The following is a 24,068-nucleotide window of genomic DNA, read 5'->3' on the forward strand; positions in this document are numbered from 1 at the left end:
ATAGTTTCCACTGCATGTATGCTTTATATTATGCACGAATTTAGTACATCAGGGAACATTTGGCATTATAACTAAATCCATATTATGACCGATAAGCATACTACATTCACGTCACAAATACTGCGGTTACTATGAGTTTTCGAACACAGATTCTGCGGTTAGTATGACGCCCGTTGCTCATACCTGATCCAGATCACCGTTTTTGGATTTATTGTAACATATTTTCCTATCATAGGTTCTAGGTCCATTCATAGGGAAAAAGTTGGAAGCCGTTCCTAGACTAACATCGGAAGCAAGTGAGTGCTTTGTTTTTTTATGAGTGCTTTTTGTAGTCTATCCAAGTCCTGCCTTGTTATCTCTGATCTTTATTATAGCAGATGCAGCCAATCCCCTTACTGTCTTTAAGCTGATATCAAAACCCCATGGCAATCAAGAAAGTAAAGTCACCACAATATATAGTTCCAGGAGCGGAATGATGACATACAATGAATACAATTCAAACAGCTGTCAAGAGTTTGCAGAATAAGTTTTCAGGATCCTCTAATTGTACTACTGATTGTTTTAAACCAGGTTTGCACTAATGATGGAAGATGAAAAGCATATGCAGGTGGTTGCAGTAGAACCATCCGAGAAGCCCGCACCAGCCATGCCCCACGCAACAACAGTAGCGGAATTCGGAGTGGTGGACGCGCCGGTGTGCTCAGCCCCCTACCGCTCCGCTGCATCCCATCTGTCTGCTTGTTGTCATGGAGGAGCCAAGATGGCGTTCCTGGCCTATAGCCTAGGCAAACGGGAAATAAATCAGTATTTTAGCATTAAAAATGCTAAATTATTATCCGTCGCTGCCGTCATTCTACTCACCCTGTTTCACACCTTTTCTCGGTATTATGGAGGTAAGCTCCCAGATATATTGTTGGCTAGCTTGACACAGACTCAACTCGGTGTTAGCGGAACTTGTAGCTAGCTAGCTAGCTAGTAAACTAAAATTACCTTCCCCCTGGTCATTTTTGCTCACGGTATTTGCAATTGCAAGGAAACATAAATAAACGTGCAGTAGCCTGAATTAACCGAATAAAGTAGCTATCTAACATTAGCTAGCTACATTGTTTCAGTGTAGGTGGATACTGGATACAGTCATTAGCATCGGAAAGGAATCGCATCGTCGCGAACTAACCCATGTTTACATATTGTAGCCGCACACGATAACTGGCTAACTAAGTAGGTAACTTTCATGTGCATTGAAGTCTACATATATACAGACATTGGTTTAATTATACTGAACAAAAATATAAACGCAACATGTAAAGTGTTTGTTTCATGAGCTGAAATAAAACATCCCAGAAATGTTCCATATGCACAAAAAGCTAACTTCTCTCAAATGAATATGTCTAACGTTATCTGTCAGCTAACGTTAACTAGCTGGCCAGTTAACTTTCACATTTCTAGCTAGCTACTATATAATTCATACTAGCTAGCTAATCAACCAACTGCACATGCGTGGCTATTAGCTACCATGCTAGTTATCATGGTTATTTACAGGAAGTTCAAATCTGTCTTATTACTGTTGGTGGATAGTTGGGATCATAAAGCAATCTATTGTAGATGGGTAGCCTATGTCTTATTAATGGTAATGATCCTGCCACAGGGGAGGCATGATCCTAACTGGACATTTTATAAGTTATTGTTTGTATCTTACTGGCAAGAATCTGCCTCCCGAAGATGCATTGCAAACAATGGTCTTTGTTTATGGAAGGTGTGGGACACTGGGCTTTCTGTCTGTACAATGATAACAGCTGCTGTTGTCTGGCTGGCTTTGACTCCGGATGCTCTTGACTCCTCCTCTGCCACCTGTCATCTTCTGAGTGTTTGCGTTGGTGAATTGGCAGATGGGTCAATTCAACTAGAACACAAGTTGACACCAGGAGGTGTCCTTTAATGGAAAATGTTAATAGATTAATTTGTACCGCAGGCTGCAATGCTGTCTTGGCTGAACCATGCATTGTGCACACTGCTGCATTTGAAAATGACTTGTGTAGAGGCAGCAGGTTTCATATATCCCTTTTGTGTGTTTTGTTAATGCTTACTGGGATGTTCTCTGTCTTTCCCTCAGGCGGAGACACATGTGAGTGGCTGCTGTCCAGTGGGCGGTACCTAGGAGAGACCGTATGGCAGCCCTATGGCTGTATGATGCACAAATACAAAAATACGTGAGTCACACCCATGAGGGGAATGTATAATGTGCATGTGTAAAATGTAGATGGCATCTTTAACCAAGCCCACAACCACACAATTGCAAAAAACTAATTTCAGTTGTTACTATGTGCAAGTGATTCATTAGGTTATTTTTACTCTCACAGGGAAGCAAAGACTTGCCTTGCTGAGAAAAGGGTGGCCTTCGTTGGTGATTCTAGAATACGGCAGCTATTCTATTCATACATCCAAATAATCGATCCTGCACAAAGAGCAGATGGAAGAAAGGTAGGCTTAGTACCCCTGGCATAAAGCACACACACAAAATATTTTTTGTTTATATTAATCCCACCATGAATCTGTGAGCTTTGGGCTGAATCCTAATTTCAGATCTCTGCCCGTGACTCATTTTCCCACAAGGCTCCCATTGACATCAATACATGATTGCTCAAAGGTCAGAGTTAAGTTGGGGTTCAGCCCTAAGTGCATATAAACTATTTATATCCATTGTATTCCTGAAATGAGATGGGTAATTGCTGTACTATGTCATGATAGCAATGGTCTACTCTTAGATAGAGAAATAGAGGGACATTGACTGTTTTATCCCCTGTTGTAATGTCTGTCCACCAGCACGAGAACATTCTCTTTGAAGACAGGAGCGCTTCAGTCAATGTGGTGAGCTATTTATCTCTCTGTCTGTCAGTCAACAATAGTGACATAAAAGCCAACTATTTATTTTTTTATTTTACTCTGTAGATTCTCTATTTATATAAAAACATTTTTTTTAAAATTAAGGCAAATGGCATGTGTTTTTATTTTGGAGATTTTCCCAATAAGAGTAACTGTTTGCTGTTTTGCTGATAGGACTTCCTGTGGTATGCAGAAGTGAATAACTCTCTGAAGGAGCGCTTGATATCATGGAGAAAGGTAAAGAGAAGCACATTTAACCAGCAGACCTGGGGTGTTTTCATTAGAGCACACATAGCAAAGCGTTATGCACTGAAAAACGTTTAGCAACAAAAATGAGCATTTCTTATTGGAGAGGTTTAGCTTTGTCCCTCATTTTTTCAGCCCGTTTCCTTCTGTTTGTTTTCTAGTGAATTACATCCCTGGGTTTGTCAGGAGCAGATCAGAGTTCAGTCAAAAGATAAAACATTTCTAATCTGAATCACATCTTTGTTTACTCAACTTCTGTCCTCAAGTGAAAGTGTATACTGTACAAGTGTGATGGTACTGAACCTGTGATTTTTAACAATGCATTTTTTGCTTGACTGTATGCAATATGTAAGATTATAGGTATATTTAAGTGCTACTGTATAAATACTGATGTTTGATTGAATTGAGCCCTTAGAAGAGCATTCGGCTATTTCGGTTTCCCATAAGCAGAAGATACAGAGCAATAGTTTTCTGCCATTTAAGGTCATTCAAACAGTTCGCTGCAAGATTTAATAGGATTTCTTGACTGTGTTGTAGGATCCTTCTATAAAACCAGATGTCGTCATCATCGGAGCTGCCACTGTGAGTGAAGGATGCTTGTCTTCCACTCTGCATACCACTGTTTATCACATATCAGCCTGCATAGTTTAGATTCATTTCATAATTGAAATCTATCTTTCCCAAAGTGGTCCATCAAGTTGCATGGGGGCAGCAGCGAGGCGCTGCAGCAGTACAGGGCCAACCTCACAGCCATCTCCTTGCCTCTGGAACAGCTGGCTGAGGATGGGGAGGTCTATTGGGTCTTACAGGGTTAGTGCTTTACTGTTCATTCACTTGTCAGTCAGAGAGAAATTATGATAAGTGCTTTGAAAGTGAGGAATTGATATTGATTAAGCATCTCTCTCTCTCTCCTTCAGACCCTGTCCATGAGGAGGGTCTGAGTGACAACAGGAAGATGATCACTAACGAGCAGCTGGAGCTATACAACAAGGTGGTGCTCAGCACTCTGAACAGCAACAAGAAGAACTCCAAGGCCAGAGTCAGGTTCCTAGGCGCCTCGCGCCAGGCTGCCATGGAAACCATCACCCAATCAGCTGACGGCCTGCACCTTCCCGAGAGCACCCGGAACGTGGTAGGTGTTTAGGTGCTGACTGGCCTGGCACCTCTTCCTGCATCTGTGGGATTCAAATAACAGCTGGCTTCGGGCTAAAATGAAAACAGAAATAAAAGATGTATGGTTTGAACTAGCTTTATGCTGAAAAAAAATCAGGCTCTATGACTCTCCAAACCAACACCGTGTCAAATAACACTGTCCATCCCTTATAACTTTCATTCCTAATTTGACAGCCTCCATGTGCACCTGTATTTTCCCTAGTTAGTATACTTAACAAAAATATAAATGCAACAATTTAAAAAAAGATTTTACTGAGTTTCAGTTCATTTAAGGAAATCAGTCAATTAAAATAAATTCATTAGGCCCTAATCTTTGGATTTCACATGACTGGGCAGGGGTGCAGACATGGATGGGCCTTAGAGGGCATAGGTCCACCCACTGGGAGCTAGGCCCAGCCAATCAGAGTGAATTTTTCCCCACAAAATGGCTTTATTACAGACAAAAAATACTCCTCAGCACCCCTCCCACCCCTTCTCAGATGATCCCGCAGGTGAAGCCAGATGTGAAGGTCCTGGGCTAGCGTGGTTACATGTGGTCTGTGGTGGTGAGGCCAGTTGGACGGTTTGTCAAATTGTCTAAAACAACAGAGGCAGCTTATAGTAGAGTCTGGTCTATAATGCCCCTCTACCCTCCACCAGGCTGCCATGGTGCTGATGAATGCTGTGTGTAACAAGGTCCTGCGGCCCATCGACGGCTCCTGCTGCCAGGCCCTGCCGGCCCCCAGCCTCCTCCAGAAACTGACGGCCTGTGTCTTCCTGGGCTCAGCCCTGGTCTTCCTGGTGCTCCATGCTCTGGGCCGCAACAGGTACACTGGTGGCAGGAGCTATAAGAGGATGGGCTCATTGTAATGGCTTAAATGGAACAGAGTCAAATGTGGTTTCCATATGTTTAACATGCTTGATATGTTCCATTCATTCCATTCCAACCTTTACAATGAGCCCGTCCTCCTATAGTTCCTCCCACCACCTTCCTCTGAGGTACACACTCCCCTGTGGCTCAGTCAGTTAGAGCGTAGCGCTAGCAACACCAAGGTGGTTGTTTCGATTCCCACTGGGGCCACATACTGATGCATGGACCTGGACTATTTTGTGTGTTCAGAGCTCACTTGTAAAAGAGACCTGGATCTCAATGTGACTTCATTATATACATGAAGTTTCACTGTACTGTAAGTCGCTTCAGATAAAAGCATTTTGCTAAGTGTCGTGTAAACAAATTTAACAGGAGCTGGAAGTCCCGGCCCACGCCCCCCGACGTGGAGAGCGGCGAAGAGAAAAAGCCAGCCACGGCAGCATCTCTGCTCAACCACAAGGCTCCGTTCCAGGCCCTGTGTAAGATGGGCCTCATCATGGTCTACTTTTACCTATGTGACCGGGCCGACGTCTTTATGAAGGAGCAGAAGTTCTACACCCACTCCACCTTCTTCATCCCCCTCGTCTATATGTTTGTCCTGGGGATCTTCTACAGTGAGAACAGCAAGGAGGTGAGAGGGTTTGGGATAGAATGTTTAAGGGAGTTGGGTGGAAAGTGGTGTTTTTGGGAGAGTTTTTTTTTTTGGGTGGGGTGTAAGCATAGGCCTACATAAATTCAGATCTTTCTGTTTTAAAGGATTTAAAGTTGTTGTCGTTGACAGCTAAGCTCAATCGTCCATGTCTGATCTGAGAGAAGGCTCTATCTATCTCAGGGATTTTTCTATTTCCCATGCAGACCAAGCTGCTGAACAGAGAGCAGACTGACGAGTGGAAGGGCTGGATGCAGCTGGTCATCCTCATCTACCACATATCTGGAGCCAGCGTTGTGAGTTTCACCATTCATTGTCTTTGATTTATTGCTTTGAATATAAACTAAATTAATGATATTATAATTGCATGTTTTACTGCTATGGGATGTGTGTTTTAAGTCAACCTTCCTTCCCAGTTCATCCCCGTGTACATGCATGTCCGTGTCCTGGTGGCAGCCTACCTCTTCCAGACAGGATACGGACACTTCTCCTTCTTCTGGCTCAAAGGGGACTTTGGATTATACAGAGTGTGCCAGGTAACAATAGGAAATGATTGGGTTTTATTAGAGTTAATAAGTAGTGGTTCCAGCTACTATACCTATTCTAAGGGACAAAACTGAACATCAAATGAACAAGTGTTGACATGTAGTGCCATAGAACAATTCACTTTGAATCAAATACTAAAACATGAAAGAAACATGGATATTTAGCCTCAACTGTATTGATCACATCTTTATAAGGAAACCCTTGATAAGAAAGATTCCGTCTGGCCAAAGCTTACCTCACATAGGTTTTTACTTTGGTTGGGCCCTCCAATATAGAGTTCCTTACCTCAAGTCACCCTCTGTGTTATCTTCAATTATAAACTGGGTGGTTTGAGCCCTAAATGCTGATTTGGCTGAAAGGCGTGGTATATCAGACCGTATACCACGGAGATGACACATTTATTTTTACTCTACGTTTTACTTTATGTTGGTAACCAGTTTATAACTGCAATAAGGCACCTTGGGGGATTGTGGTATATAGCCTATATACCACGGCTAAGGGCTGTGTCCAGGCGTTGCATCGTGCCTAAGAACAGCCTTAGCCATGGTATATTGCCAATATACCACAACCCCTCAGACCTTATTGCATAATTATGAAACTGGTTGTCTGGCTCCTGGTTATCATTGGTTAATAGCAGTGATGTATAGCACTACATCATGATAATGTGTATGCATCCAAAGAAATGGCAATAGGAACAAAAGTAGACTGTTGGATGTTATTTCCGCTGCTTGATGCGATTGTTTGTTAGCTTTAATTGGTTAGCACGCACAGGAGACGTAGATAGCTTTCATAGCTACATCCCAACCATTGCAAATAGAATGAACTACCAACCCATTTAGAACTAACGCTGGCTTTTTCTCAGACTATTTTTTAAGGAAGGATTAAATAAATCTAGTTTACTCAGTATAATGTTTTTAATAAGAACTGTTGCAATAATTTTATTAAAGCAATAAGGCCCTCGGACCCGTGACTTATCGAGAATAACTCCCTCCTAGGGGCTGTTTCCTGTCTCTTGGCTTCAAACAAGAAATGCACTTAGTTAGGAGTTATTTACACGATAATTCCCGGGTTCTCATGCCTTATTGCTTAAATGTGACCACTTCCTGTGTCTGTCTACTCTGGGGTGAAGTTTCCCCTAGGGACTGATAATCCTCCCTTCCCCAATCCTAACTTCAACAATTAGTGGGGAAAATGCTAAACTGACCCAAGGTCAGCGTTTAGGAACAACTTCACGCTACTCCTGTCTCTCCACAAGGTCCTGTTCCGTCTCAACTTCCTGGTGGTGGTGCTGTGTCTAGTGATGGACCGGCCGTACCAGTTCTACTACTTTGTGCCCCTGGTCACCTTCTGGTTCGTCGTCATCTACGCCACCATGGCCATGTGGCCCCAGATACTGCAGAAGAAAGCCAACGGTCAGTATGGGTCAGCCATTGTACTGGACAAGTAGCAGTGATGATGGTAGTTTTGATAATTATATAAAATAGGGCTTCAAAGGTAAATATCATGAGCAGTTGTAGTGTAAGTCGTCAGTTGAAGAAGTAGATCAGATGGCCTGTCCCCCACAATCACCCGACCTCAACCCAATTGAGATGGGATGGGATGAGTTGGACCGCAGAGTGAAGGAAAAGCAGCCAACAAGTGCTCTGTTTGTGGGAACTCCTTCAAGACTGTTGGAAAAGCATTCTAGGTGAAGCTGGTTGAGAGAATGCCAAGAGTGCAAAGTTGTCATCAAGGCAAAGGGTGGCTACTTTTAAGAATCTCAAATATAACATATATTTTTGGGGGTTACTACATGATTCCATATGTGTTATTTCCTAGTTTTGATGTCTTCACTATTATTCTACAATGTAGAAAATAGTCAAAGTAACGACAAACCTTTATGAGTATGTGTCCAAGCTTTTGACTGCTACTGTATATACACACAGCACATTTGTCTCTGTTTCCCTTTTAAAATAAACAAAAATACTAGTGTTGATTTGTGAAGTAACACTCCAGCACTTTTTTTTTAGTAATTTGTCTTTTTACAGGTAGTGGGATATGGCACGTTGGGATTCTAGTGAAGCTGCTTGGGCTACTCCTGTTCATCTGCTTCTTTGCTTATTCACAGGCGAGTTCATCATCTGGTTTATTCACTCATTTAGAGATATTCTCATATTTAAAATTATATACAAAAATTAACTGCTATAGGTCATTTCATAAAGCGTCTCAGAGTAGGAGTGGTGTACTTGATCAGGTCTCCCCCTGCCCATGTAATCAAATTCAGATTTAATCTAAAAATCAAAACTGATCCTAAATCATTGGATGTTTAACTAACTTACTCTCTCTCTTTTCCAGGGGTTATTTGAGAACATTTTCTCAGTATGGCCCATCTCCAAGCTCTTTGAGCTGAATGGAAGCATTCATGAGTGGTGGTTTAGGTGGAAGCTGGATCGATTTGTAAGTAAACATTTGAACTGGTTGCTACACTCTTTGGCTTTGTTTAGACAGGCAGCCCAATTCTGATCTTTTTTTTTCTTCACTAATTGGTGTTTTGACCAATCAGATCAGCTCTGAAAAAGATGTGAAAAGATTTGACATGATTGGTCAACTGACCAATTAGTGAAAAAAATATCAGAATTGGGCTGCCTGTCTAAACGCAGCCTTTGAGTTGCTCTATTGTATTATATTTTCATATTAAGGTATCAAAATATCACATCTCTCTTTAGTGAGTTGTGCCAAAAACCTCTCGACTAGATGAATCTGTTGGTCGATGTTTAATGTTGAAGATCGTTCTATGGGTTGGACAGTAGACTAAATGGTCCTGTGTGGCTCAGTTAGTAGAGCAGGGCACTTGCAACGTCAATACTTTGTGTTCGATTCCCACTGGGGCCACCCCTACAAAATGTATGCACGCAGCACTAAATAGTTTTGCATAAAAGCATCTGCTGAATGTTGTTTTATTATTATTATATTAGTAACTGAATGTGTGTTTTGACTTTGTCTTTCAGGCCATTATCCATGGCATGCTGTTTGCCTTTGTCTACCTGGTACTACAGAAGTGCCAGGGCCTCTCCGAGGAGAAAGGAGAGCCTCTCTTCTCCACCAGGATCTCCAACATTCTACTCCTCATCTCTGTGTTCTCATTCATGGTAAAAGAGAACAACTTGGTGTATTTAACCGTTCTTAAAGAAATAATACACTCAAACTATCTTTTAGAATTGTGTTTATTAGTCCACTGTTAATACAATCCCTAAATCATTGTGCATGTCAGCAGTACATTTTTCAAGATGGAAAACTTTCAGTAAAGAGCAGAAACTGTGATTTAAATTAAATGTCAAGAATGATGCGTTTTGTATAATTGTGGGTGTGGTATTCCTTTAAACCAGTCAGGTGAGTATATCGATCACCTGTTATCGTAAAGTTACCCTCATTAACATTCACACTCTGAGGTGAAATAAATCTCAGATGGAAGATATCTCTTAGCTGATTTACGTTGTGCTCCTTGAACACCACTCCTTTCCTAACCACTCCATGTTTCATCTGTTCCAGACCTACTCCATATGGGCCAGCAGCTGTAAAAACAAGACCGAGTGCAACGAGCTGCATCCCTACATCTCAGGACTCCAGGTAAATACAGTAGGAGGTCAGACCTTGCTTAACATTGGTCTCAGACAAAGCATTGCTCACAGTAATTTTGCCCTACACTGCTTCAATTTTCGTTATTTGTCAAGTAGTTAGCCTTTAGCTAAGGAGTTGGTAAACATCTTCTAACACTTTATGCACCTTCTACAAAACATATTGTAATTGACACAGACATAGATTTCACCAATGTTGACATTGCCAAAGCGCCGTTAAAAAATAACTAGAGAAAGCATCACCTTTGGGTAGACTAACCTTTAGGTAGGTTAAATAATGGCACCTGTGGCCTAGAGGGTTTTGTTGAAACTAGCATTTATCTTCCATAAGTATCCCCTGTTAGGCTAACTCAAAATAACAAGGGAGGGAGTTGCCTTCTACAATAACAGGATGGGTGTACTCTACTGTCGCCCAGCCGAAGAAGAATTAACAACGTGTCCTGGGCTACACTTCATCTTTAGACATATAATAACAGTTAATGTCCACTCACTATTTTGCTGCTCCCAAATGAAACAGCTGGCGTTCCCTTGTTTCTACATATTGGATCATAATTTGTTCCAGCCCCTGTTAGCATTGGTATGCTAGCCCCCCCCCCCCCCCACCCGATACAGTTGGTCTATGTGCTGATTGGCTGGAATGTCTTTCTTCCTCTCAGATCCTAGCCTTCATCTTAATCAGGAACATTCCTGGTTACTCCCGCTCTTTATACAGCTCATTCTTCGCATGGTTCGGGAAGATCTCCTTAGAGGTAAGATGGACTCCACTGGCAGGGATGCTGAATTTCTGTATGATACTTGTGAATTTGGTTTATTGCATTGTCATGTTCTGTACCCAAACACCCTCACCCCCTCCCACTCTCTCTCCGTCCCCCAGCTGTTCATCTGCCAGTACCACATCTGGCTGGCGGCGGACACCAAGGGCATCCTGGTGCTGATCCCAGGCAACCCCTCGCTCAACATCATCATCAGCACCTTCATTTTTGTGTGCGTGGCCCACGAGATCTCTGTGATCACCAACGACCTGGCCCAGGTGGCCATCCCCAAGGACGGGGGCGCCCTGCTCAGGAGGTTGCTTGCCGCCGGAGTCTTCACCCTGGGCCTACTGCTGGTGTCCAGGAGCGCTGAAGGGAACCAAGGAGGAGGCCACTGAGGAGGGGGGCAGGTACCACAGTGGGGGAGAGAGAGATTGATTTCTAGACTGAGACTGACTGACTTGTTGGTCTTCCATGCCCCCAGGGTCGTATTCATTTGGCACCAAGCGGAATAAAAGGGTCTGAAAGATTGAGGGACGTCCTGTTTCATTCCATACGTCATGCCTCAATAAATACGACGGGGGTGAACAGACAGGTCAAGTTGAGGACAAGGAAATATCTCTGCTGTCTGTCTTTTGACTGCTCTGAGTACTGGGGTGAAAGTGATACACTGAAGAGGATGAAGTCCCAACGTGGGCCCAAACCCCACGGAGCAGCACGGAACAAGGTTCTGACTCCTTTACTATAGACATTTACAATAGAAGAAGAGTGACGTGGTGGTCAGGGGTGGTGGTGGGTTCGAAGATGTGTGGATTTTAAACTAGCTTCAAGGTCCTCATGCTTGCTGTGTGGTCCGTGCAGCATTTGCCCCACCCTTAGCCAAACCATTCCCCTGTTCTCTCTCTTTCTCTCTCGCTCCATTCCTCTAGGTTAATCACTCACAGCTGTTGGTCTAAAGCAGCTCAATCTGGGATGGACTTTTCACTGAAAGCAGAGCGAGCGCACTCTCTCCCGCTCTTTCTCTCTGATGGTGGTAACAGTGAAGAGTGGGTAGAAAAACAACGGATTTGTAGTGCTTCCCAAATGGCACCCTATTCCCCATGTAGTGCACTACTAGTGTGGCATTTAGGATGGAAAGAAACTTGTGCTGAGAGGTCATGGTCACCTAGCTCTGTTTTATTTACAGTATTAAATTATTTAAATTAAGCTTATATTTTACAGGGTTTTAGTTTTTCATTTTAATATTCAGAGCCTATGACTACTTTTTGTGAATGAAGTATTGCATGGGTATTTTTTAGTTTTTATCACCACCTGAAAGACTAGCCAGGCCAGACAGAAGATGCACTTATGAATTTCTATCGCAGAATGTTGTTGCATTCTGGGTCTGACACAACCACTTGTCTGTGTGTAGTTTGTTGTTTCACCAACTTATCCTGGTATGTTGTAAGGAGAGGTGTAGGATGTTCTTTCTGTGTTGCTCGTTAGTCCTTCTCTTAAACCAGGCTTCTCAGAGCTACAATAGAACAGGCACTGCTTTGTACATACAGATAACTGACCAAATAAAGGAAACACTGGAGTTAGTGAGGAACAGCGTTTCCTATAAAAAAAAAAACATCAAATATGGAATTTCTCATGGAAGAATGGTGTCACATCCCACCAATAGAGTACAAGACACTTGTAGAATCTATGCCAAGGTGCATTGAAGATGTTCTGGTGGCTCATTGTGGCCCAACACCCTATTAAAACACTGTTGGTGTTTCCTTTATTTTTGTCAGTTACCTGCATCTACTGTACCATGTTAGAACTTCTGACAAAGCCTACTTTCATGTGCATCAGTAGCTACCACTGTAGCCAGGCCACTGCTAATGGATGAGTGAACAGATGGATGAATTCTGCACCTGACTGAATGCCTTCTACTCGCTACTGTTTTCTCTTGTCAGTTGCCATACTGCATCAGTGCCACGTTTGCATTGAAATCTGACGCGTCGTGATGCTTGATGAGGTATTTAAAAGAAGTTGAGTGAATGGAAAGTGTTGCTGTAGAATAAAAAGCAGTACTTCATGTTGAGCCTGTCATGTACCTACAGATGGACAATATACACCAACAGTAAAGCCTTCTTTTAGACAACACTTTGCGTGTATTTTCAAATTCTGCTGTGTTAGCTAAGTTTATACACAGGAATGTTAGGAATGAATCGCTTCATATCCAGTTGTTGAATCGTTTTGATTCAATTTTGAGCCATTGGTTATAGTGGCCAATATTCGACACCCCTTAAATGTGTAAATCAACTGCTTAAAGCTTGATGTTAAGGCAACGTTGCAAATATTGTAAGTGTACATTAAGACGGCAAATGTATTTCTTCTTTAGAATTGTATCTGTAAATGTTCTGTGCCATAGAAGGTTAATGGACTTGGGTGTACACTGTTGATTTACTTCAGGTTCATCTAGCTTCTCAATCAAATGAAATCAAAAGTCTTGGCACTAGGGGTTATTCAGAAGATATGTGCATCCCAAAGGGCACCCTATTCAATACACTACTTTTGATCAGGGTCCATAGGGACATACGGTATGTCACCTATTTGCTTGTAAACTCTAAACATGACACATTTTGATGAATTGATTTATTGATGAAGGATGTTGGTAAAAGGATGGTAATTATACAGAATCTTGTTCAGTGTCAACCTGTTTTTCCATCTGAGAAACATTTTTGATAGATTTTGTTTGCCTATTTTGATTTACAGTATTTTGATTTTCTATATGTTATTCACTATTGGGGATATATATTTTTTAATTGGTTTTGGTTCAAATTGAAAGAAGCAACAACTAGGTTTACCCCAGAGCCTCAATAGATGTTTTATGTACATTTACATTATTTTGTGACATTTTAATGTGAGTTTATTTATAGATACTTTTTATTTGTATTCTACATTGTCAATAATACAAAACCTTCCTAAAAATCTTGTCTGACTTCTTTGTCCCTTCCTTGTCAAAACAGTGAGGGCCAGTTTCCCAGACACAGGTTAAGCCTCGTCCTGGACTGAAATAATGCTCAATGGAGATTTTCCATAGTGTTAATGCAGAGATAAAAAACAAAAACACAAAGTTGCCCTCAGGTGAACACCAGCAAGAAAGTGCATGTGAGGCAGACTAAAAATGTCATGGGGACGGACAGTGGTGGCTGAGCTGGAAGAGAAGGGTCCAGTGGTCGAAGATGTTTGCCGTTTTATGTCCCACCAAGGATGAGCAGAATTAAGGAAGTAACTAATGCAACAACCTGGAGAGATTCAAAACTTAGAATTTTTCAATTTACATTATTCTACAATATTCTTGCAACCAATAGAATGAGAGCTATTGAGATGTATATCTTCCCAGCTCTGCAGATTTTGCTGTGAGGAGGCAGGTATTAGATCATTTAGTTTGGTACTGTCCAGCTGTAGCTCGTTTTTGGTTACAGGTCCAGGAATGGCTGAACATTTACCTAGAACTAACGCTGCAGATAGCGTTACTGGGTGATTTGAAAAGTCAGTCAATCGATCAATAATCATTTTAGCCAAACATTTTCTTTTAAAGCTATGAGAATAGAAAGGTTCCGTTCTTTCGTGAAGCATCACAGCTGGGTTGAAAAATATATGGCGAATAGAAATGCAAAATGGATGGTGTTAAGAGCAAGATGGGAGGGGTTGAATGGAGCTGAAGGGGGGGACTAATAACAAGATAACCAATGTGGCGTCTGTAAAATGTATATAGTTTGTGAAATAGCAGTTACAAATAGAAACCAAACTGGATGGACATCACAAATAGAGGAAGGCCAGGCCTAAAAACAAACCAAATATCATTTCTGTGAAATGTGTATTGTATGTATAAACTGAAGGTAGATTGTTTATTAGTTTACTCCAATTGGGGAGGGGTGGTAGGGTTTGCGGGGAATAATAAAGGTATATTCTAAAAACAAAATGAATGTGTGTGTATATAAAAATATATATCTGGGGGATTGGAAATGATGCAGACAATACATTGATGGAAGCAACAACCTTTCTGCAATATTAAAGCTCATCCAACCCCTGAAAAAAAAATGACCCTGGGAGAGCGAGTGGGCCCTTCTGACCTTCCACAGATGGGCTGAACAGATTACTATAATGCGTGTGCTGGGGGCCTGGTGCTACAGTTGCAGCCGTTGAACACAATTGACAGCAAATTTAAACCAAATGTATTTTTACTGTTATATGACAGAAAATTAGCATTTACATTTTTATTTGATTGGACTTGATGAGCGTCTCTGTCCATCTCCATTTCCCTCTAAAGATGAGCATTGTGCATGGAAAGTAAAATACTAACATGATATTGTTAATGGCATCATATAATTTCTAGAACATATGCACAAAATATTAAAAAATATCCTATGAATGTAGCATTTGTTATTCATGATCAGGCTGGTATACACACACACAGTCGACTACTGATAAATGCAGATGTTTAGGATTGTGGTGACCGTGTGCATTAAATAAGAGCACACAGTTATGAGTGTAATTGAATTGGGACTGCACTTAATCAGCTTGCTCTCATACTAATTGCACTTATCATGAGTTTACTGTACTCTGCACCACTCGCTCACATACATAAGGGCACACTGACGGTCACTAGCGTAGAGTATGAACGCACTGCTGCGGCATTCAGATTGGGACAGACGTAGTGTCTCTGGACCCTGGTCAGAAGTTGTGCAGGAAATTGGGTATAGAGCCCCACAATGGAGGTGTCATAATACCCATAAAGCCTAACGGTCAAACGGGGTGATGGTTCCAATCCTTTTGCTACCATTCATTTTTCCCATATGGGATTTTCAAAACACTTTAAATAAGGACTGTTTCATGTATGCTTTCCCTGGTGTGACGTTTTGATAACCAATTAAATCTCTCTAGGATAAGGTGACTTTTATCAATTTATTTGGCTCTACTCTCAGATTCGAAAATGCTAATTTGGGTCAAAGTAGACATAATGCAAAACTACAAATCCCTGCAAGCTCCTGCATGTCATCTCTCGCCGACACCTTTCCTAACAGGTATTGTTTTAATGTAAAACTTCCACAAGACAGTTCGCAGAATTGTCCATTTAAAGAAATGTTGCCAATTTATTCATTACTACATTTAGCTAACATTAGATTGTTAATCCAGAGATTCTTACCTTTGCCTCAATTCGGCATTCTCTTCCAGATCGTCATGACATTTATAGTTCTTTATGACACCCACATTAGCAGCTAATTAGCATTTCATTTGCGGGGGGGGGGAGTAAATCCAAGCAAATTTATGGATAAAAGTCACCTTGTCCTAGAGAGATTTACACGGTTATCAACACGTCACACCAGGGTAAGCCTACATGAAACACAGCCCTTATTATAAGTGTTTTTTAAAATCCCCTATGGGAAAAATGAATGGTGGAAAAACGATTGGAACATTTTCCTTATTTGACCGCTAGGTTTGATGTCTATTATGACTCATACTGTGGTACTCTATTTAGGATGTAGACATAGAAAACCACTTGGCTTAAAGGGACACGGACAGACAGAAAGCAGCTCCACCACTGTCTCTTGGGCTTCTCTCTTGTCACAAGTTCAGTGCTTCAGCCACTTTCCTCTCCTCAGGAATACCATTTACCTAGAATGGAGAATAAAATAACCTTATTCAAGCATATTGCATCATATAATTTATCTTGATCTAATATAAATATCGATTGTTTACAGGTTCTGAGACTGAATATCTTAACAATGGGAATATGGTAACTACATTTGAACTACTTTACTACTGTGGAAAGTGGAGGGCACTCAACCAACAAAAGTCGAGGTGCAACCAAAAAATATGATCATCATTGAAAAAGAAAAGGGGCAACGCTCGTTCTACATTAATAACCTTTCATTTTATTTGAACAATTATTAAAATCTTGACGCTTCAGCCATTGATGAAGTCCAAAACATCAATCTTTTAATAGTTGTTTAAATGAAATTATTTTAATGGTGAGCGAGCGCTGCACATTCTCCATTTCAACTGGTTTACTAATGTCATATGAAGTACAAAGTAAAATAGTCTCTATTATAGTTGGCAATGATAAAATTATACATCGAGGCAAAGGCAGACCAGCATACTTACCTCCAGTCTCCGAAATGTTGACATACAATAATTATCTCTATCTCCTTTGTTAGCAATAAAATGAACAGACAGAGCAGTGAGTTAGACTGAGCAGGGAGTTAGAATGAGCAGTGAGTTAGAATGAGCAGTGAGTTAGACTGAGCAGGGAGTTAGAATGAGCAGTGAGTTAGAATGAGCAGTGAGTTAGACTGAGCAGGGAGTTAGACTGAGCAGGGAGTTAGAATGAGCAGTGAGTTAGAATGAGCAGTGAGTTAGACTGAGCAGTGAGTTAGACTGAGCAGTGAGTTAGACTGAGCAGTGAGTTAGACTGAGCAGGGAGTTAGACTGAGCAGTGAGTTAGACTGAGCAGTGAGTTAGACTGAGCAGGGAGTTAGACTGAGCAGAGGGCTCTCTTGCAGTTCATTGACATGCACACAAGGAGGAGCTAAAGTCTAGTTAGACACAGTAACTACAGAAGTGTAGGTGGGGTAAAGAATGAACAAAAATCTAAACGCAACATGCAACAATGTCAAAGATTTTAATGAGTTACAGTTCATATGAGGAAATCAGTCAATTTAAATAAATAAATTAGGCCCTAATCTATGGATTTCACATGACAGGGGCATGGATCAGCAAACCAGTCAGTATCTGGTGTGACCACCATTTGCCCATTGCAATGTGACACATCTCCTTTGCATAACGTTGATCAGGCTGTTGATTATGGCCTGTGGAATGTTGTCCCACTCCTCTTCAATGGCTGTGCAAAGTTGCTGGATATTGGCAGGAACTGGAACACGCTGTCGTACATGTCGACCCAGAGCATCCCAAACATGCTCAATGGGTGGTGCATATCTGGTGAGTATGCAGGCCATGGATGAACTGGGACATTTTCAACTTCCAGGAATTGTGTACAGATCCTTGCAGGGCTGTGCATTATCATTCTGAAACATGAGGTGATGGCGGTGGATGAGCTGCATGGCAATGGGCCTCAGGATCTTGTCACAGTATCTCTGTGCATTCAAATTGCCATCGATAAAATGTAATTGTGTTTGTTGTCCATAGCTTATGCCTGTCTGCCCATACCATAACCCCACCGCCACCATGGGGCACTCTGTTCACAACGCTGACATCAGCAAACCGCTCGACCACACGACACCATATTGCCCGGTACAGTTGAAACCGGGATTCATCCATGAAGAGCACACTTCTCCAGCTTGCCAGTGGCCAAACACCAGAGTGAGCATTTGACCACTGAAGTCAGTTACGACGCTGAACTGCAGTCAGGTCAAAACCCTTGTGAGGTCGACGAGCATGCAGATGAGCTACCCTGAGAACGTTTCTGACAGTTTGTTTCAACAGCTGTCGGGGTGGCCGGTCTTAGACGATCCAGCAGGTGAAGAAGCCAGATGTGGAGGTCCTGGGCTGGCGTGGTTACACGTGGTCTGTGTTTGTGAGGCTGGTTGTAAGTACTGCCAATTTCTCTAAAATGGCGTTGGAGGCGGCTTATGATAGAGAAATGAACATTCAATGCTCTGGCAAAAGCTCTGGTGGACATTCCTGCAGTCAGCATACTAATTGCACGCTCACTAAAAACTTGAAACATCTGTGGCATTGTGTTGTGTGACAAAACTGAACATTTTAGAGTGGCCTTTTATTGTGCCCAGGATCAAGTGCACCTGTATAATGATCATGCTGTTTAATCAGCTTCTTGATATGCCACACCTGTCAGGTGGATGGATTATCTTGGCAAAGGAAAAATGCTCACTAACATTGGTGTAAACACATTTGTGCACAAAATGTGAGAAATAAGCTTTTTGTGCATATGGAACATTTCTGGGATCTTTTATTTCAGCTCATAAAACATGGAACCAACACTTTACATGTTGAGTTTATCTTGTTGTTCAGTATAGTTTGGAAAATAGCAAATGTAGGCTAGAAAGAGTATTCTGACATCAGACAACCCAAGGACACACATTGTATATAATACAACTTTCTACATCCCCTTAGGGAAATGAGGACCTACTTCAACAGAGAGGAAAATCATTACTGCAATATCTATGCAGACTCTCAGATCAGAAATACCCCCATAGGTTTTAACTCATCGCATTTATATTTCTGCAGTGTGTTTGGTTGATCTGGATAAAAAGATACAAGCAGGAAAGACAACTATTGCAAACTCAAATTGATTCATAGGCCTATTACATCATATCAAATGGATTCACACATGATATGTAAGATACTATTAACATGGACCATCAAGCTATTTGATTCTCTATTTTAGTTCACTTGGGGGTATGTGAAACAACTGTGTAAAAAATTATTTGATGAATCTTTTGAATCGGACCTTATTGTCATTACCTCATTAAAAGTTATAGCACAAGAATATGTGAAATCAGGTAATGGGATGGGGTCATAGTCGATAATAATCTAGTCGCTTGCAGCGAGCCGCCAATTAAGTTGCAGAAAGACGAATGCGTCTCGCGAGACGTGCAATGACTATGCCTGGCCTAGATGATTGAGGATGATCATGATTAAGTCCATGGTGTCATGTTACTCAGCGAGAGACCTTAATGTATCATTTTCATTGGTTCAAGAGATAATAAAAGAATCATCCTAAAGCAGGAGTTAATACTAACCTGATGGCTGTTGCTGTGGTATCTGAATCTGGTTCTGCAGGTTTCTGAAATTAGAGAACATCTGATTATTAGAGCATTACACCTTGTATAGCATTGTCTAGAGTCTAAGCCAATTTGACAAAACTCTCACTCATGTTTTTGCTTAGTACAAACTGTATTAGGACAGCATTGTGTGTGTGTGTGTGTGTGTGAGAGAGAGAGAGAGAGAGAGAGAGAGAGAGAGAGAGAGAGAGAGAGAGAGAGAGAGAGAGAGAGAGAGAGAGAGAGAGAGAGAGAGAGAGAGAGAGAGAGAGAGAGAGAGAGAGAGAGAGAGAGAGAGAGAGAGAGAGAGAGAGAGAGAGAGAGAGAGAGAGAGAGAGAGAGAGAGAGAAAAAGGGAGCGCAAGAAAGAGACAGAGTGTGAGAGAGAGAGAGAGAAAGGGAGAGCAAGAGAGAGAGAGAAAGGGAAAGGGAGAGCAAGAAAGAGACAGAGTGAGAGAGAGAGAGAAAGGGAGTGCAAGAAAGAGAGAGAGAGAGAGCAAGAGAGAGAGAGAAAGGGAGAGCAAGAAAGAGACAGAGTGAGAGAGAGAAAGGGAGGGCAAGAAAGAGAGAGAGTGAGAGAGAGCAAGAAAGAGAGAGTGAGGGAGAGCAAGATAGAGAGAGTGAGAGAGAGAGGGAGGGAGAGAGAGAGAGAGAGAGAGAGAGAGAGAGAGAGAGAGAGAGAGAGAGAGAGAGAAAGGGAGCGCAAGAAAGAGACAATGAGAGAGAGCAAGAGAGAGAGAGAGAGAAAGTGAGCGCAAGAAAGAGAGATTGTGTGAGAGTGAGAGAGAGAGAGAGAGAGAGAGAGAGAGAGAAAGGGAGCGCAAGAAAGAGAGATTGTGAGAGAGAGAGAGAGAGAGAGAGAGAGAGAGAGAGAGAGAGAGAGAGAGAGAGAGAGAGAGAGAGAAAGGGAGCGCAAGAAAGAGAGATTGTGAGAGAGAGAGAGAGAGAGAGAGAGAGAGAGAGAGAAAGGGAGCGCAAGAAAGAGAGAGTGAGAGAGAGAGAGAGAGAGAGAGAGAGAGAGAGAGAGAGAGAGAGAGAGAGAGAAAGGGAGCGCAAGAGAGAGTGAGAGAGCGAGAGAGAGAAAGGGAGAGCAAGAAAGAGACAATGAGAGAGAGCAATAGAGAGAGAGAAAGGGAGCACAAGAAAGAGAGAGCAAGAGAGAGAGAGAGAGAAAGGGAGCGCAAGAAAGAGAGTGAGAGAGAGCAAGAGAGAGAGAGATCCAGATCTCAGAGAATTAGAACAAATTTCTCAATTGGTACAAAATATATAGAGTACTGCAGACACTACAATTACTTAGGTTTAAAAATAAGCTCAACTGGACACCTTGATGATGCACTGAATTGAGAGAGAGAGAGAGAAAACACACAGGGCATTCTACGCCATTAAAAAAACAATTCCTATTGAAATACCCTATTCAAATTTGGCTAAAACGAATTGAATGTGTGATTGAACCAATTGCACTGTATGGCAGTGAGGTGTGGGGTCCCCTTGTAAAACAAGATTTCCCCCAATGGGACAAACACCCCATTGAAACCCTGCATGCAGAGTTCTGTAAGATTATCCTACATGTCCTGAGGAAAACTACAATCCACTAATAATGAAAACTCAAAAAAGAGCAGTTAAGTTTTGGAAACATCTAAAATACAGTGACTCCTTCTTATATCATTACCAAGCCCTGCAATACCAAGAGCTGAGTAAAGAAAAGAGTCCCCTCATCAGCTGGTCCTGGGGCTGAGTTCACAAACCTGTTCTACTAACACACTGAAGCCTCAGGACCAGAACGTCCAATCAATCAGATCAAAACAAATTACAACACAGTCAAAACAAAAATACAATACTTACATGACTTACTGGGAAACACAAGCACAAAGCAAAATGCAGTGCTATCTGGCCCTAAATCGACACCATGGCAAACTATTTTACCATGGTTACTGATCAAAACCATGACAAAGTACAGGCTCAGTGAGCACAGCCTTGCCATTGAGAAGGGTAGACAGGAAAACCTGGCTCCCTGTAGAGGAAAGGCTGTACAACCACTGCACAACAGCAGAACCTGAGACAGAGCTGCATTTCCTGACAAAATGTCAAAAATATAAAACAATTAGAGAGTGTCGCTTCCCCAAATTTGAAACCCTTATTCAAGGTTTCAAAGACCTCTCTTATGATAATAGGCTGCCTGTCCGGTTGGGGGAGGACGCAGAGAGCTGTGGGTTGGCAGCGCACTACATTGCTGCCTGCCATAAGAGAGAGAAAGAGAGATAGATAATGAGAAAAAGAGAGAGACATGGTGCCAGAAGGAAAGAGATTGTGTGCATCTGTTCTTCTATGTGTTTATGTCCCTGCATGTGTGTCTGTAAACTCTAGCCAGGACTCACGTCTGTGTCTGCATCAGCGGCATGCTGGTTGTCTCGTAGTTGTCTGGGTGTATGGGGGGCACCACCTCCCCACTTTGGCTGAAGACAGGCAGGGTGGAGAGGGGCCAGGAGATCTCCCTGTTCTTAGACATGCTCCGCAGCTCTTTGGTCGACTTTTGGATGGAACTGTGATGTACTAACTGGATACTGAGGAGAGAAGAGACGGACAGACAAATACACCATAAATGGACCATCTGAGCTCTTATCATCTCAGTCAACAGGCACACTGTTGTGTACTGTACATACCTGCATTAAGGAATACATAAGAACATAGGAAATATTTTGACAGCATTTGGTGTGTTTCTTCTTGGTAGGAGGAAACTGTGTTGTGTCGTTACTATTGGTCATTTGCCATCTGCTGAGTCTAGAGGAGGTTGTTTGAGAGTATTTCTCCTCTCCCTTTCATACTCTCTTCCCCCCTCCATCTCTCTGTCTCTCCCCCCTCCCTCTCTCTCTAAACAAACCTGGTCTGAGATTTCCCTGCTTCAGTTACAGAACTATAGACGTTCCCCTTCTATACTCAACCATTAGAGGTGGTGAACCAATATCTGACCCTGGATCTGTGGTTAAGATCAACTTCCTTTCTTAACATGCCCCTTGCAGCTTTGAGCAGCTAATTGGATGATGGTATGTAAACACACAGATGACAGTATGGATGGACATGAGTATGTCACCATGGCGATTTGAAAGCAAAAGGTGAAAGGGGAAACCAACTGAAAGATCGGGGGTTCAAAGAAGAACCAAAACAGATCAAACTCAAAAGAAAAGAGAAACACAGGAGAGGATAAACACTTACTCTGGTGTTTGCATGTTTCTTTTATCCCTAGAAACAAAACAAAATGAATGAATTAAATACTAATATTAATAGTTAAAAGACATTCACACTGAAGTGAATGGAGTGCTCTCTCCGTGGCATTGGATGGATGGATGGATGAATGGTAGAAGCGAACAGTACTGCATGGACACACTGAGTGGTGGGGGGTTGGAGGGGACAGTCTCCCAGCCTGTAAATGAGGGTGGGGAGTTGGAGGAGCAATATAATGGTTGATTGACCATCTATGTCATGATGATTGTCCTAATAACCATCAAAATGAGTATGAGAAATGGATCTGAAACAGAACAGTGTAATGTATGGAGAACATGCATGGACCATAAAACTGGATGTTTATTGACAAGCTGCTCTTCCAGAATATTTCACCTCTTGACGTCCATCTATAGTGGCTCAGTAGCATAACTAAACATCCCTTAACTCCCACTGAGGGTCACTGACACTGCACTCAGACTAATCAGTCTATCCCTCAGGATCTGAGAACCCTCACATGACAATTCAAAAGAAAAGTCCAACTGTAAACGTGTATCTCCTCAACTCACATCAAAACAACACTATACTTTTGGTTCCATCTCCTCTTTAAAAGTGTAGACCTAAATGTGTGTTTAGTGTGTGTGTGTGTGTGTTGTGTCTGCGTGTGTTTTAGTCTGTGTGTGTCTCTTTCTGTCAGAAGTGAAAGCTGCACACTTACACCCCTTCTCGCCGGCAGCACATGGAGTAACCCAGGATGGTGAAGAGGACCATGGCCACGGCCGAGGGCACTGCCAACGTGATGAGGAAGTCGGCAAAGAAGTCCCTGCTCTTCAGAAACTCTGATGGGGGATTGTACTCCCCGATGTCAGGCAGAACCCCTGTACCTGGGTCCGGACGGTTACTGTGGATCGTGACCACCTTGGTGATGTCCACCTGGAGAAGAGAGAGGTTCAATCAGTACTTCATTTACTATAGATATTAGGGTGGCAAAATTTCATTAATTTCCCCAAAATGCTGAATTTTTCCAGAAATCCCGGTTGGAGCGTTCCCAGGTTTCCTGCTTATACCCTCCTGATACCAGTAATGTTCCAACATGATTTCTGGACAACCTGGACATTTTGGGAAAGTTACCAGAATTTGGAACCCCAAAAGATATATAGTATTAGCAGGGTGGCTGGGAAAATACATTGAACAAAAATATAAACGCAACATGTAAAGTGAGGGTCCCATGTTTCATGAGTTAAATAAAGATCCCAAAAATGTTCCATACGCATAAAAAGCTTATTTCTCTCAAATTTTGTACACAAATTTGTTTACATCCCTGCTAGTGAGCATTTCTCCTTTGCCAAGATAATCCATCCACCTGACA

The 24,068-nt window shown here is 42.1% G+C and overlaps 2 protein-coding genes across 8 annotated transcripts in view; one reads left to right on the plus strand and one right to left on the minus strand.

Moving 5' to 3' along the window:
- LOC109907203 (N-acetylneuraminate 9-O-acetyltransferase) lies at positions 1-13,671 on the plus strand. Of its 3 annotated transcripts, XM_020505033.2 has the most exons (21): positions 1-157; positions 236-296; positions 571-893; positions 2,111-2,207; positions 2,358-2,478; positions 2,821-2,865; positions 3,055-3,117; positions 3,664-3,708; positions 3,813-3,936; positions 4,044-4,258; positions 4,939-5,105; positions 5,522-5,780; positions 6,005-6,094; positions 6,215-6,334; positions 7,600-7,756; positions 8,372-8,451; positions 8,679-8,780; positions 9,332-9,472; positions 9,873-9,950; positions 10,615-10,707; positions 10,833-13,671. In XM_020505033.2, the coding sequence occupies exons 3-21, from the start codon at positions 581-583 to the stop codon at positions 11,106-11,108; spliced, it is 2,586 nt and encodes an 861-aa protein (XP_020360622.1). In that variant the 5' UTR covers positions 1-157; positions 236-296; positions 571-580; the 3' UTR covers positions 11,109-13,671. The 3 variants fall into 3 exon arrangements, with proteins under 3 accessions (XP_020360622.1, XP_031651021.1, XP_031651022.1); XM_031795161.1 differs by having other exon boundaries at positions 1-296; XM_031795162.1 differs by lacking the exons at positions 1-157; positions 236-296; positions 571-893; positions 2,111-2,207 and adding an exon at positions 2,581-2,644 and having other exon boundaries at positions 2,364-2,478.
- sgce (sarcoglycan, epsilon) overlaps positions 13,553-24,068 on the minus strand; it is a 26,821-nt gene continuing 16,305 nt past the window's right edge. For 2 of the 5 annotated variants that reach the window (XM_031795164.1, XM_031795165.1), the window contains exons 7-12: positions 23,418-23,632; positions 22,694-22,720; positions 21,859-22,044; positions 19,464-19,507; positions 16,849-16,892; positions 13,553-16,359 (exon numbers count right to left, since the gene is read on the minus strand). In XM_031795164.1, the coding sequence (XP_031651024.1) occupies positions 16,309-16,359; positions 16,849-16,892; positions 19,464-19,507; positions 21,859-22,044; positions 22,694-22,720; positions 23,418-23,632 (567 nt within the window). In that variant the 3' untranslated portion in view covers positions 13,553-16,308. The remainder of the gene's footprint in view (positions 16,360-16,848; positions 16,893-19,463; positions 19,508-21,858; positions 22,045-22,693; positions 22,721-23,417; positions 23,633-24,068) is intronic. The other 3 variants (XM_031795166.1, XM_020505041.2, XM_020505042.2) reach the window with 3 other exon arrangements.

This window comes from Oncorhynchus kisutch, linkage group LG17 (assembly GCF_002021735.2).
Source record: "Oncorhynchus kisutch isolate 150728-3 linkage group LG17, Okis_V2, whole genome shotgun sequence".
Classification (NCBI taxonomy): Eukaryota; Metazoa; Chordata; class Actinopteri; order Salmoniformes; family Salmonidae; genus Oncorhynchus; species Oncorhynchus kisutch.